Source organism: Eublepharis macularius, chromosome 12 (genome assembly GCF_028583425.1).
Source record: "Eublepharis macularius isolate TG4126 chromosome 12, MPM_Emac_v1.0, whole genome shotgun sequence".
In the NCBI taxonomy this organism is placed as follows: Eukaryota; Metazoa; Chordata; class Lepidosauria; order Squamata; family Eublepharidae; genus Eublepharis; species Eublepharis macularius.
This window is the reverse complement of record NC_072801.1, coordinates 59,897,565-59,912,183: the sequence shown is the minus strand read 5'-3', so window position 1 is coordinate 59,912,183 and position 14,619 is coordinate 59,897,565. Positions and strand designations below refer to the sequence as shown.

At 45.9% G+C, this 14,619-nt stretch overlaps 1 protein-coding gene across 1 annotated transcript in view; it reads right to left on the bottom strand.

The window, feature by feature from the left end:
* The window catches only part of LOC129339518 (uncharacterized), a 33,491-nt gene extending 19,133 nt beyond the window's left edge, over positions 1–14,358 (bottom strand). Inside the window, exons 1-9 of the mRNA XM_054994099.1 lie at positions 14,271–14,358; positions 12,388–12,432; positions 11,135–11,235; positions 10,128–10,194; positions 8,104–8,192; positions 7,614–7,718; positions 6,794–6,861; positions 5,093–5,189; positions 3,866–4,024 (exon numbers count right to left, since the gene is read on the bottom strand). Coding sequence (XP_054850074.1) covers positions 3,866–4,024; positions 5,093–5,189; positions 6,794–6,861; positions 7,614–7,718; positions 8,104–8,192; positions 10,128–10,194; positions 11,135–11,235; positions 12,388–12,432; positions 14,271–14,358 — 819 coding nt within the window. The remainder of the gene's footprint in view (positions 1–3,865; positions 4,025–5,092; positions 5,190–6,793; positions 6,862–7,613; positions 7,719–8,103; positions 8,193–10,127; positions 10,195–11,134; positions 11,236–12,387; positions 12,433–14,270) is intronic.
* Positions 14,359–14,619: the final 261 nt, after the last annotated feature.

Genomic DNA, 14,619 nt, shown 5'->3' with positions numbered 1-14,619 from the left:
ACTTCAGGATTGGCAGGTTAGAGAATCTTGGCAGGATTGGCAGGTTAGAGAAACTTCTTGTCCAGGCTGGCCCTGCCCCAGTGCCCCCCTTCCTCTCCTCTCATTAGGGGGGTGGGGTGGGCTGTGGCTGGGGGCAGCCCCAGTGATGCATTTGGAAGATTGGCCACCCTCCCTGCCGATGTTGCCTGGCCGGGCCCTCTGACTGAGGGTGCCGGGGCCTGACCCGCTGTTTTGTGCTCACCGGCTCCCTGCTTGTCCAGCATCCAGCTGAGTGACTGAGCTCCCTCCATCCCCCCAGCTGCTTTTGAGGGACTCCTTCTGCCTTTCCATAGTCCTTCCTGGCTGCGTTGGCCCACGGTGCCCCTGGCATGGGGTGGCTCTAGTGGGCGGGCTTGGGGCATCGCTGTCTGACCCTGGCTGGGCCAGCAGCCCATGCCCGTGTCGAACTCGCTGGCCCACGGGGATCATGACCTGGCCATTGGCTACGCTGTCCCTCACTCCTCCCATGGCTGCCAGATTGAACTCGTCTTCGGTGAGCTGAATCTGCAACTGTAGGCAGAACTCTCTGGAAGTATTTCTGCCCCATTTTCCAGCTTATGGGGAGGATTTTGTGACCAGGCGTTTTAATGTCAAAACAGCCTCTGATTTGCCTTTCCATAATCAAGCTGTGAGTTTGCCTGCAGAGCCAGGAGGAGCGGGGCAATGAAATGCCTTTGCTCAAGCTGACACTACTCCTTCGGATGTTTGGGTAATTGACAACGTGGGATTAATAATTGTGTGTTGTTCTAGCCTTTTGGTACTATCATAAAACGAGAGACGTGTAAGACGAAGAGAACGTGATATGAGAGCCAGTTAGTTATGGAGGCTGGGAAAGGGTCTGGATTTGGGGGAGGGAATTCTTTCCCCCCACTTTGGGAAGAGAAGGTGAAGTTCTGGAGTCAGAGGATCTGACTGGTGGACTTGCTTTCCCAACCAGGCACTAGAAGCCCATTCCAGGAAGGGCTGTATTGTAGGGAGGTGCTCTCAAAAGATACTTCACTAAAAAGTTAGGTACTATAGAATTCACCACCGCTATATTGCCTTACGTCCTTAGTTCTTTGTTGTCCAATGTCAGTCCTAGAATTGCTTATGCTCTGTTTCAGTATTTCTTCAACTATATATTGGATTTTTGCTAATGTTATATCTTTATCAACTTGCATTTATTTATCCAATGGCATTGTTTATTAAAATGCCCTTGATATTGATGATACAAATTTCACACTATGTAATCCACCTTGAGTATCAGTGATAAAGGCAGACCATAAATGACATAAATAATAATAAATAATAATTAACAAGGTTACTCTGTGGTAACCCTTAATGTTGTAGTTAGACTGTAGCTTCCTGTTTCATTTCCTTTTTGTGGCGGCAAACCTTGTCCCAGATCTATTTTCCCCATCCTGTATACTGCCTATATTCTGTAGGCTCTTCTAGCTAAAGACCTTTCTTGGTTATGATAAGTTCTGTTAGATCTCAGATATGTGCAGCTTGTTCAGTTATGTACTAGAACTCTGTACATGCTCAGTGGTTCACCAGCTTGCTCAAAAACCTTGTAAAGGGAAGGACCTGTTTCAGTTGGGGTGGTGGCAGTGCTAGTGGAGAAACTGTGGATCAAGAGGAAGAAGAAAAGACACCCCCCTCTGATCTATAAGAGATGGTATGGCCATATACCTACAACCAAAACTTAGCAATTAAGTAAGTGTTGATGAAGGTATTGAATAGTTATTTTACAGAATTATTATTTAGAAATGGATTCAATTAATATATATAAATAATAGCCAGTTTGGATGGAAGCTGTTTCCCCCTTTGTCTTATCTTCTTGTTTTTTGTTGTTTTGTAAAATATAAAATAATAAAAACAATTAATATACAACCAATACTTTTAAAAAAGCCTGCCAAGAGTTGGGGAATGGGAGAGGGAATAGCATTGGCTGTGGGTAGGGAGTGCAGAAATCCATGCCTTCCCCTCCATGCTTTCACCAAAGCAGCCAGAAAAAGGACAACCAGATGATAATGTCACGAGGAAGTCATCAGTTCTTTTACTAAGGTTGCCAAGAAGCCTGGGGGGAAAATTCCTAACCCTTGAATAAAGGCTTAACATGCAGAAAAGAGCAGCTGAAGATTTTTGCCACATGGAATTAATTAAATAACATCCCATTAATCAGGATTAGCCTCTTTTGAAAGTGCAATTGTGTGATTCCTAGGGGTGCCATAGGGTCTGTGTTGCTCTAACCTGGAGCTCCAGAGGCCACCCTGTCCAAGACTTGAGCCCTGTTGCGCAAATGAGGTTGTGAGTGTTGTCTCAGTGTCCTGAGACCTCTCCTGCTCCAATGAGGAGGAGAAAAGAACTGTCATTTTTATCTTTTTGTCAACGTTTTTTTTTTCCAATCAGTGGATAGTAATAGAACTGTCTACTGCTATCATATGGGAGGTCTAGGATATTTGTTGAGATTAAAAAGGGGTCTCATATTCGAAAGAGCCCCATGGCGCAGAGTGGTAAGCTGCAGTACTGCATCCCAAGCTCTACTCACAACCTGAATTTGATCCTGGTGGAAGCCGGGTTCGGGTAGCTGGCTCAGGGTTGACTCAGGGCCAAGCTACACATGACGAATGACACTTGAACAGCAAGTGGATTGAGTGGAGGGCAAGTGAACAGGGAGAAATACACTTGCTGTTCAAGTGTCATTCGTCATGTGTAGCTTGGCCCTCAGCCTTCCATCTTTTTGAGGTTGGTAAAATGAGTACCCATGTTCCTGGGGGTTAAGTGTAGATGACTGGGGAAGGCAACGGCAAACCACCCCATAAAAAGTCTGCCAAGAAAACGTGATGCGACGTCCCCCCATGGGTCAGTAATGACTTGGTGCTTGCACCTCTAAGTCTTCTAGAGAAAGATTTTGATAAACTTGGACATTCTTGAATTGGAAGAAGAGAGAATTGATATTCTAATTATGGAATTAGAATGAATTGCGCAATTACATCACAGGCTTGTTGTGCCATCTCTTCATTTGTAGGGTTACTCATCCCAACTTAATATTTTCCATGCAATCCTCACCCCAAAACTCAGAAACACCTTCAAAATGGGCAAGCAAGCAAAGTACATTTACCCTCCATCCTATGTTTGCAAGCTCTTCTACTTTGATCTCCATTTTTTTAAAAAAAGAACTTTCATTCTTTCAGCGTTCTTGATAGATTGTTCCACACCTTCCCAGCTCAGCTATGGAGGGTAGTTTTTGATGAGAATGCATGGCTAAGCATCAAAGTCAAACAGCGACAGCATATTTATAGCACTTCTTTTCTTTATTGTATGATGGGATTTGGGATAAGAACACACACAGTTGATAGTCAAAGGAATTCAACAGAAAACATCGACAGGAAGCATTTAACGAAGTTCAACCATTTCATGGTCTTGTTCTCCTTGGGCGCATGCATCTGACAAACTGAAGCCTAATTACAGAAGGGACATTCCAAGGCTCAGCACCTGCTTACAATATCAGAGTCTGAGGGCCAAGCTACAAGTGACGAATGACACTTGAACAGCAAGTGTATTTCTCCCTGTTCACTTGCCTTCCACTCAATCCACTTGCTGATGGTATTGCTGTCTTTCATTCTGGACCTTTCTAGTCTGACACGAACCTGTCCACACACTGACTCACGAGTTTCTCACATTTTATCCCCTTTTGCTACAGCTTCATGATGCAACAACTCTTTGAAGCAATTCTTCTTGGATGGATGACTTTGAATAAATGACAGCTGGACTGTTAGCTCTTATCCCCACCCTCTTTACAGCTTTAAAGCTTCCTAGTGGGACCTTGAAAGCTCCCACGCACACTTTTGCCAGGCTGAGGATCCATCACTTCCTTTGTCCCAAAGCCAACTTCCGCTCCACCACTGATCACAAGGTTGAAACCAGTACAGAAAGTTCCATCAGCAGCCAGGTACAGGACACCCAAGGCTGCCTCTTCCGCGGTCCCAATACGTCCCAGAAGCTATAAGTGCAAAAGAAGAGAAAGGTAGAGTTCTATACTCATCTAATGTGAGGTTAGATCATGAATGGGATTTATTAGCAGTAGAATTAGATCTTCCTTGTTGCCGAATTTTGACTTTAAAATTTTTTTTACCAGTGTATTATTATTATTACCATCTTACATGTGGTAGAACATTTTTTTTGCTATCAAGCCATAATCAGGGGCAGCGCCAGGGTTTCTGGCACTTGTGGCCACCCCTACATGCACATGCACGCGTGCACGTGCTCCCCCGGATTGCGTGATGACATCACCGCGTGATGACATCATCATGCAGCAAGCCGGCCCCATTGGCTGCCGGGTGGCTGGGATGGAGCATGGCAGCTGCCCGCACTCCGCACACCACCCCAGACGCCTGCCGTGCCTGGCCTGCAGCTGCTGCACCTGGCCGGGGGCATGTGGCGTCGGCGTTGGCGTCAGCAGCAGCACAAGGCTGGCTGGCTGCAGCATCTGTGGGCCAGGCACACCAGCTGCATGGCATGCACCTCCACCCCCGGCACCCCCTCTGGCACTCCAGTGCCCGTGGCGCCCGCCTCACCACCTCAATAGTGGCACCGGCCCTGGCCACAACTGACTTATGGTGACCTTGCAGGGTTTTCAAGGAAAGAGATGTTCAGAGGGGTTTGCTAGTACATGCCTCTGGGTAGAAACTCTAGATATACTTGATAATTTCCCATCCTAGTTCAAACCAGAGCTGTCCCAACTTAGCTTTTGAGATTGGCTAAGTCTGGGCCATCTGAGTAGAGGCCATGGTAGAGCTAAGGTTGCTAGTTGTGGTTTGGGAGATCAGGAGACAGTGCCTGGGGAGGGAGTTCAGCAGGGATGCTTCTTCTATAGGAGAAACAGAAGTCCAAGAGGATCCACCCTCTGTAGCCAGCCTCTTTAGGACTTCTGCTTCCACTGACATGCAGAGCTGCAATATTCTCCTGGTCTCTATAGTTACCATTCAGGGAGAACTTCTGCCCCCACCCTAAGGATGGCAGAATCAGAAGGACTGTCCCCTCGCTCCTGTTTTCCCTGCAATGCACTTGCCTGATGACATTCGGCTTCCCGGATTGTTGCCTCTGGATCGGGGCTCTGACTGGCATACTTTTCCCACAAAGGAATCCAGATATTACCTGGTGAGAGGCTGGAATTCAAAATGCTTCGGAATTAAAACAAGAAGGGCAGGGGTATCATGTAATATCAAGAAACATATTTCCAAATGAATGAGTTTTAAAGAAGTGTCTTCCATATTTCTAGAAAGACATTAAGTTCCATCTTACAATTTAATACTATATATGAATTGATTCACCCTATAATCTTATGCATAATTATTCCTTCATACATCCCAGGAAAATACGGAAGGGAACTCAGCCTCTGAAATCTCAGGTCATGCAGAATTAAGAAATCATTGGGTTATGGCACAAGAAAAAGTAGTGGCGGTAACTTAAATCAATTATTTAAAAAGTATGGATAGTTTGCTACACAATGTGCAGGCGTTCAAGAAATCACTGGAGGGCTGTTATCGGCTTCACCAAATCTCCTCCTCCGGGATTCTGGAAGCTCCGAGGCAGGTTGATCTCTCCCCCCACTACTTTTTCTCCTTTATCTGACTCTCAGCTGCTTTTTACATTCTGGGCTTCATGGAGCAGATTTGGATGTCACTGAAGCTTGAATCCCACCCCTCACCCCCCAGTTTCTTCTTTTTTGTTTAGTTGATTTACAAAGCTGTACTTTTCTGCACACCTGTGTAACGAGCTTTTGCCCATGTCTGAAACTAAGCTTCTACTTTGCCATCAGAGCTCTACCATTCTATCTGTGTTTGCAATTTTATACCTCACCATATTTAAGGTCTATTCACATGATAGCACAAACAAACAATGATTGGTCTGATGCTTCACTGAATATTCATAGTTTCTATTGTACAACCTTCCAATTAGTAAAAAATTACGCCATACTCAAACTTATAAACAAAACTATAAATCTCTGAGAAGTGTCAGGAAAAGTTAAGTTGAGAGATCATCGTTGGTTGAATCTCTGATAGAGGAACATTAATCTCGATAGAGTCCACTATTTTAATTGACTGTCAAAGGATGAAAGTACACCTGTTAGAATTGCCTAACACATAGAAAAAAAAAACACACAGACAGTTCATGCAAAGTTTAAAAGTTCATCAAGAATTTGGCCTAGTATTGCTCAGTATTGATTATTGTCATGTGCTTTTATCTATATTGGTGCAACACCTGGGAGAGACCCGTTTAGTAGGAAGACAACCTCCCACATGGTGCAGTAGTTTTGGTGCTTTGGTGTTGTCACATGGTTTGATATGAACACTCATCTTTAAAGACTCTTCCTAAACACAGCTTTAAGGAAAACCAGGTTTGAAAACAATGGGATTAATTTTTTAAATTGTAATTGTAGAAGTTATCATATTTTGTGCCAAATCTATTCCTTGTGTTTCTCTTTCATAAAGAACGAGAAATGTGGAGACTTTGTACTAATTATACCTTCTCTAGATATTGATTCCATCCAAATCATTTGGATGCACTCAGAGAATGCCAATTCCCATTTACCATTCCTTACAATCTCTCTCTCTCTCTCTCTCTCTCTCTCTCTCTCTCTCTCTCTAGCAAAAAACCTGGATTTTAAGATTCTAGCACTGGGATATGGAGGACCTGTCTTTCTTTCTTGATATTCCTCCACACATCACAATGTGCACTACGGGCAACCTGTATGGATAATTATTTTTACCAGTTGACTCGCACTCCGTATTTGCTCTCGTCTATGGCCAGGGCTTTGGTCATTGCGATCACAGCACCCTGCAAGATAAAGGCACAAATAAGGTCGCCAACTGAGCAGAAATGACTTGGTCTTCTTTTATGCCTTTGACTACAGTCTGATGAGCATAAGAAGTTTTTGTGATAATGTCTACAATCCAAGTGGCTACTGAGCTTTCCTTGGGACAGGGCGCTTTTCTCAAGGCCTGTTGGCAACCTAGTGAGGAGACGATCCAGGGTATAGGGCCAGACCTCCTCATCTGTCAGCATTGACTTTCAGCATCTGTCATCACGACCCCCATAAAAGCCTGTTCCATCTGGACAAAACTTTTCATAGTACGGATGTAAATGACATCACTTTGTGAATGTAATGTAATGTAAATAACATTCCTATTAAGTGTATGTTAAAAGAGACGTGTCATTTTTATTCTCAAATGGTTGGCAACCCAACTTGAGGTTTGCAGGTAAGGGTGAAAGATGTACGATGGTTTCACTTTTGAGGTTTAATTGAGCTTTTCTCAGCCTGTTAGTGAAAAGAAGACAAATGTACATTCCATAAAACCTTGACTGTTTACAGACTGGATTTAGCCTCATGTATGAGAATTGCCAACTGACTTGAAAAATCTGAACCTGGCTTCCTCTGGTGACTTTCGTAGCAATTTAATTTACAAGAGCCAGCAGGTGGAGCTTTTCAAAGCCCATGAGAGTGTCTACTTCCATACTGTGAAAACATTCATCTGTCAATCAACCTGCTATCAATCAATCTGCTATCCTTGGGTCAGGAATCGGATTACCTTGCTTGATGCATAGGACAAAACATTCTTCCCTCCGATGACAGCACGAAGACTGCCAATGTTGATGATGTTTCCTCTTGTTTCCCGTAAGTAGGGCAGTGCGTACTGTACACAAAATATGAGGAGAAACAGTATGCCTGATCTCAAAAGAGAAACTTATAAAGATGTCATATATTGGAGTCAGAACATTAATCCTCCTACTTTAAAAGTGCTGATTGGGAAAGACCCTTTGCAGCACAACAAGTGAACATTCTTGCAGCTGGAGATGGTGAGAGTGAATGCTCAGGGTACAAAGCAAGTCCTCAGTTGTACAGTCTTGGCCCTACTCCTGTCATTCTGATTTGGGCACCAGAGAACTGAAGGCAGGTAAAGCATTGCACCACTAATACGTATTCCACTCCAGGGGTTTCTCTATTTCACTTTTTTATATATATGCCCCCAGTTAAGCCCCAGGGAAGAGGAAAAGTGGTTATACATTAGAATCGCTCACCTTTGAGGTTAACAAACAGCTCACAACGTTGATTTCCATGTGGTTGCGGAAGTCTTCGGCAGTCACATCATCTATTGTTCCAGTTTCACCTGTTTGGAAAAGGATCAAGTGGATATAAAAGAGAAGTGAGTTTTTCCGAGGCAAGATCCAATAAGAGCAAGAGAACAGATCCCCAGTCCCAGAATATGTTGATGGTTTTCATGTTTGTTTGTTTGTTTGGGAAGTAATACTTTTAACAAAAGAAATATGGAGGTTTTGTTTCATCATCATGCTTTAATGGATCCATCCTCCATGAAGCAGTCTAATCCTCCAATTGAACTAATGGCCCTCACTACATGTTGGAAGACATTCACAACTTAATTATTCTTTAAAAGAAGATACTATTTTTTTTAAAGAAAGTGTTAGTGTGGGAGACATTGTGCCACAGGGAAGGGAATTCCAAGAGCTTTATATAAATTGTTAGAAACAATAGGATACTGTGATTCCTTTAGTTTCTCTGTACACAGCTACCTGAAACTTTATTAGTATTGGCAGAGTGTGTACGCAGTGGCCAGGACATTGAACCAATGAAGAGGAACAAATACTTTATTAAAACTTTATTAGTTTCATTCATAGACTGGATAGAAAATTAATAAACTGGATAGGGTAGTAACTATTTGGGTTTCCCACTTCAGGTTTACCCGAAGCGAGAAAAAAATTCAGGAATACCCAAAACCTGAAGCAGCAAGCTGCTTCGGATTTGGGTATTTGGATCGCTTTGGTATGCTCCGAAAAGATTCAGAGCATACAAAAGTGATTCTGGGGGAGGCTTTCTCCCCGCACCCCCACCCCTCACCCCCCATTTAGCACTCTATCCCCTACACCCCACTTAACTGGCCGGGCAGGGAATGCCAGAGCTGTTCAAGCCAACCCGTCCCACCGTGACCAGGTGGGTGGTAGGGAGGGCTAGAACCACCACCTCTGCCACTGCGTGGCCCTGCAGGGTGGCACGGAGGGCCTGCTGCCACCACCGCACCACCTCCTCTGGATCAACACGGTGGCCATTTGAGGGGCAGGAAGGGCTTTTGTTGCCTCCTCCACCACTAGACGGCCGCGCAGGGCAGTGAGGAGGGCCGGAAACACTGCCGCCACCACTGTACCTCCTTCTCTGGGCCCGCAGCGGCTCGCACGGTGGAAGGGAAGGCTGGAGCCGCTGCCTCCTGCCATTCCTGCCCCTCAAATGGCCACTGTGGCAGCCATTTGAGGGGCAGGAAGGGCCTTCTTTGCCTCCTCTGCCATTGCATAGCCCCACAGGGTGGTGAGGAGGGCTGGAGTTGCCACCACTGCTGCTGTTGCACCACTTCCTCTGGGCCCACAGACCGAGAAGGACCTGCAGGGTGGTGGGAAAGGCCAGAGCCACTGCCGCTGCTGCCACCCCAGCACGTCTGCTGGGCAGCCAACCACCTCCACCACCTCAGCAGCAGGGCCAAGGTAAGTGGGGTGTGGAGGTGGGGAACTGGGGCTGGGGGTTGAGGGTGTTGGGAAAGGGCAGCCTGCCAGCTGAAGTTTAAAGGGACCTGCCACTTGCAAGCGGCAGGGAAAGGGCCCTTTAAACTCAGGCCCCGAAGCAATCTAAATGCTTTGGGGAATCTTTGATTCAGGATTTCCCAACTGGGGCCACCATGCTGGCTTCAATTTGGGAATCCTGAATCTTTACAGATTGGGTCTAATTTGGGTATTTTACCTGAATCGGAAACCCGAAGCGCAAACCCCTAGTATTAACAAAATGGTGGTAACAAAGAGAAGAGCTAAAGCTTTCTGCCTAAAAATATAATTCTGCAGGCAGAGAAGAAACAAACCCTTTAGAAAGAAGACATACCCTTATTACCTAGTCTAGCTATAGCTTGCTGCCCCCTGCAGAATCTTCTTCTCCTCCTCTTTGAATAAATGAAATCCAAGAACTGGAATAGTCAAGGAATACACTTGCTCCCAGATTCATCCATCCCAAATTCTTCCCTGAGCCCAACAGTTTGAAAATCACTCACCATCTGCAGCAGTGTTCACCAGGCAGTCCAGGCATCCATAACGTTCTATAGTTACCAAAATGAGCCTCTGCAGGAAAAGTGGATAAAGAGAAATCAGGGCAAGGATAACAACAGTATTTATAGTCCTGTGATTCAGTGCAAGAAACAATTGGAACTACTCTTGTCCAAACTTCTTTGAAGCGTGGGAAACAAAGAATGGGTAGCAAATAGGAAGGGAGATGAGGAGCGACCAATAGGATTGCCAGATCCACCTCCCCCCCACCCTGGAGCCCAGCTTGGGGATGGGGGAGGGTTGGGGGAGGCACTCAGGGGGAACCTTGTATGAGCACAAATAATGCGAGTGCTCCAGAGCTCTTCCAAGTTGCACCCGAAATGACATAATTCCCTGCACAACAAGAAAGAGCTCCAGAGCTCCTGGTCTTATTTCCTGCGGTTTCCCCCCTCCATAAGCCAGGTGAATGGTGGCAGAGGGCAGAGGTTGGGAGGTGTAACCCAGCAACTAAAGAAGAGGGTGCATATGAAGGGTGGGGGGCAAAGCAAGCTGCGGCTTTGGGAAGGGGGTGCTCAGGTATTTGGTTGACGAGGAACTCTGAACTGTGTGACCTGCCTCCAACCTGACAGGGTCCACAGTCATAGAGGCAATGTTTGTGCTCAACTGCTGTGCCCAGCCCATTGTCAGAGTCTAGAAACCTCTTGCATCAGTCAAGGGAAGGATAATGTATGACAGTGAGGACTAGAAGTTCCAAGTTGATGGAGGAATCAAGTAGGACCCCATGCAAGCCCTTCAGCAGAGGAGAGATGTAGGACTCAGCCGGTGACAGAGAATGTATGAAAGAGGAGCATAAATCAAGAGGAAAGGCCCAGAAGAATACTGCCACTCCCAATCCATTCAGACAACTGAGAATTAGAATAAGGATAATGGTTTTGGTACAGACATGAAAAAACATTTCTGGGAAATGCTGAAGAACCCCCAAAGAAGCACCACTGTGTACCCAATCTTAGCCTACCTGTATGTCTGCCTCATTGGTGACATCACAGACTTGGTAGAACGCCTCGCCTGGGCACCCAGAATCCTGCAGCTCCCTCTGAATTGCTTGTCCCCTTTCCGCTGCAAGGAGATAGAACAGAACAGTTGCCAGTGGAATAAATCTGCAATCCTTTTTCTTTTTTTCATAGCCTTTGATTTATCCCTGGATCTGGTTTTCCAACTGTGCTAAAACTCCAAATACACACAAGCATATTTGCTAAATGTGTTGAGAATACCTGTCCCCCCCCCCCCCCGCTTGATTGCTTACTGTCTATTTGGAAAGGTGGAAGCTCCTTGGGGGAACAGATTCTGTCTCCTGTTGCCTACTGAACAAGGAGAAACGACGGGATGACAGATGAGTATCCAGATGGCAGAAAATGTCTGGCACTCCTACCTTCCATCATCTGCATATTTCTCTTGGTATGTTTGTTATACTCTCCTTGATGAACGGAACTTTTTACCGGTATTCCTTCTCTTGTAGTGCTTGAAGCAGAAGATGGGAGTTCCCACTTTGGCTCCGACCTTATCATTCCAGCTCACTCTCCTCCCTGTATCTACTAACCTCAACCTCATATTTTCTGTATATTTGCTAATCTAATATATATGTTAGAAGCATGAGAGAGTAAGGGGCTGGATACAGGGATCATCTCCCCCCTGTGCCCAGAGTTCTCCACTAGCCGCCTATCTGTTCCTGGCCACAGTAAATGCAGAGTGTTGGTTTTTACCTCCAAGGCCATAAATGGGGTCCTTGAAGGGTCACCTCCTCCCATATTGTCCAGCCCTCCTGTTAAGATGCTCTCCTGAAGCCTTGCTCTCCGTGCCTTCAGGGATGATATGGGTGGCCACCAGATCTGTGGAATGCCTTTCGCCTTGAGCCTCACCAGGTCAAAACATTTCTTTTTACTTGGACTTCTAAACCAGAGGTCGTTCTTGGGATATTGTTACTATAGTCAGTTTCTAGTGTGAAGTCTTAAGTGAGATGTTAACTGAAGAGAAGCAGTATAAATATTGGATACATAAAATAAATAAATCATGTTAGGCAACTACCCTCGTTTTATGTTTTTGTGATGACCTTGCAGGGTTTTTATTGTTTTTTAAATAAATTCGGTGTGCCTTTCTGATTTGATTTAGTTTTACTTTGTAACCTGAAGAGGTTTCACTGTTGAGGTGGCATTTTTAAAGCAAATACAGGGAACCTTTCCGGGGGGATGAGGAAAGTGGCTCTTGACTCACCTCCACATGCTTGTGAACAGAAGACCACCTTGGCACCTTGGCGAACTGAAGAGAAGGGGAGAAAGGAACACAAGACAAAACTCAGATGCTTGGCTGACCCAGAGAAATGTACAGAACTAGATTTATTTGTTTGTTTATAAGAATGAGAGCTAAACTACAAGAGATGAATTACACAAGGATGGGCAGGGAGTTGCAATGTTAGCCGGCAAGCTGAGTTTTGAAAGACAGATCAGGAGGCTTTGTCAATTTCCCCAGCCCGCAGAGATTGCTCCTCAGAAGGAGTTTTAGATAAAGCATCTGTATTGGTTTCTGAATGTGTGAGTGTGTTTGACCACTAAGGAAGGCCTTAGGGCCAAAACGCTTATGGTCTGTCCTTGTGTTGGTCATTGAACTGTATCATCTGTGTATGGAAATCGTTTTAGCAATTCTTAGCATATGCATGTAGACTGTCATTCAGGCCTTATGTTTTAAACTTGTTTTTTACCTATATTTTGTTCACATTCATAATAAATACTCTTTAGGAATATTTTACATTTCAGGTTTTAACTTGACCCCTCTATATTTCCCCCCTGCTTGTTTGGGTTAAGCTTGTGGGGGTTCCCCCTACCTCCTTTTTCTTCCTTTTTGTCTCATCCTCTTTCCTTTATTGGCCAACCAAATATACTCAGGAACCGTCAAAGAGGGCATAAGGATAACAGATCTCTTCCAACGGAACCTCGGTGGTGGGGAAACCTCTTCTACACCGTCTAAAATATTAGGGGTTGGGTCTCTTTTTACATCTGCTAATCCTATTTAAACCACAACTGTCATACCCCCTTGGAAAATTAGTTGCAGCCTCAGAAGCAGGCATTCAACAGGTCAAGCCTACCCCAACACTGAGACCCAGCCAGAAAAAACTGCCACTCTTACTCCTGAAACATGGGTACCTGATTCTCCAGCCACAGGCTCACAGTCAAAGTGTCAGACAATAGATCCAGAAGTACAATTATCACCTTGCATTCTGACAGGCTGGGCTTCAAGAGCTTTACTCAAGGTTGATATTCAGGAGGTGTAGCTTCTCCTGCTATTAAATCAGAAACAATGCCACCTCCAGTCTCTTCCCTCCCCTTCCCACTTTTTAAACCACAGCAGAAAGACATAGTTCTTGGAACCTGTTTTCAATGCAAGGAATCACTTCTGGAATATACCCAAAGTAAATTACAGCTTTTACATCAAGTATGTCAAAGGCTAACAAGTCTCCAGTCCACAGGCCGTATGCCACAAGGTTCCAATCTGGGGCGGCGCGCCCATTGAGGCCAGGTAGGCAGTGGCCTCGGAGCGCGGGGTGCCGGAGGGGGCACCCGAGGAGGCCTGGTGGGCAGGAGCACATGCCACGGAGCTGCAGCCTCCTGGCCCTCCCACCCCACACTGCCACCACCGCCACCAGCACATGCGTCTGGCAGCAGCTGCGGGCAGGAGTCTGCGGCGGCACAGGGCAACCGAGCAGGAGAGCTCGGAAGCCGCCCGCGTGCCGTCCCAGCTGCCCACTGCAGCGATCGGGCTGGCGGCGCACGCGCACCCATGATGACATCACACGTGACATTATGCAGGCCAGTGCATGTGTCTGTGTGCACGCGCACAGGCGCCCGGCCCACCAGCTGGCTGCAGGTGCCAAAAACCCTGGCACTGCTGCTGGTTCCAATGAGTCATTTTTGTGCTTGCAGGACAGACACAAGTGCCTCTCAGGATAGAAATAGCACATTTCCCTCCCTCCCAATTTCTCTCCCCTCCAGATTGGATATTTAGGGAGCAAGCCTTCCCTGTCTTTGTGGCTGGCTTGACCCTAGCACCTGCTGGCAAAATTGCCCACTCCTCCATCCAGACCCAGTCCTCTCCATGCTCACCAAATTCTCTCACGCTGGCGAGGCCAATGCCACCGGTGCCACCAGTCACAATCACTACCTTGCCCGGGTAACGCAGACAAGTTGCCATGCTAGCTGTTTGCCTCAGTTTCTCTTAATGACTAAAAGCCATCTGAGCCTTTTATTAAGGAGCAGCAACAGCTTAACACGTGGTTTCTCCCAATGATCACACCCATGGGCTTCACAGCATGCTTTGAGATGTGGTCCTTCATCTCTCCACAGATTGATTGGAATGCTGATAGCCTTTTCCTGGCACAGCTGCCTACTCCCTACGCCTTTACACCTTTTTGAGATAACCATCTTTTATTGGCTGTCTTCATCTATGGATCAG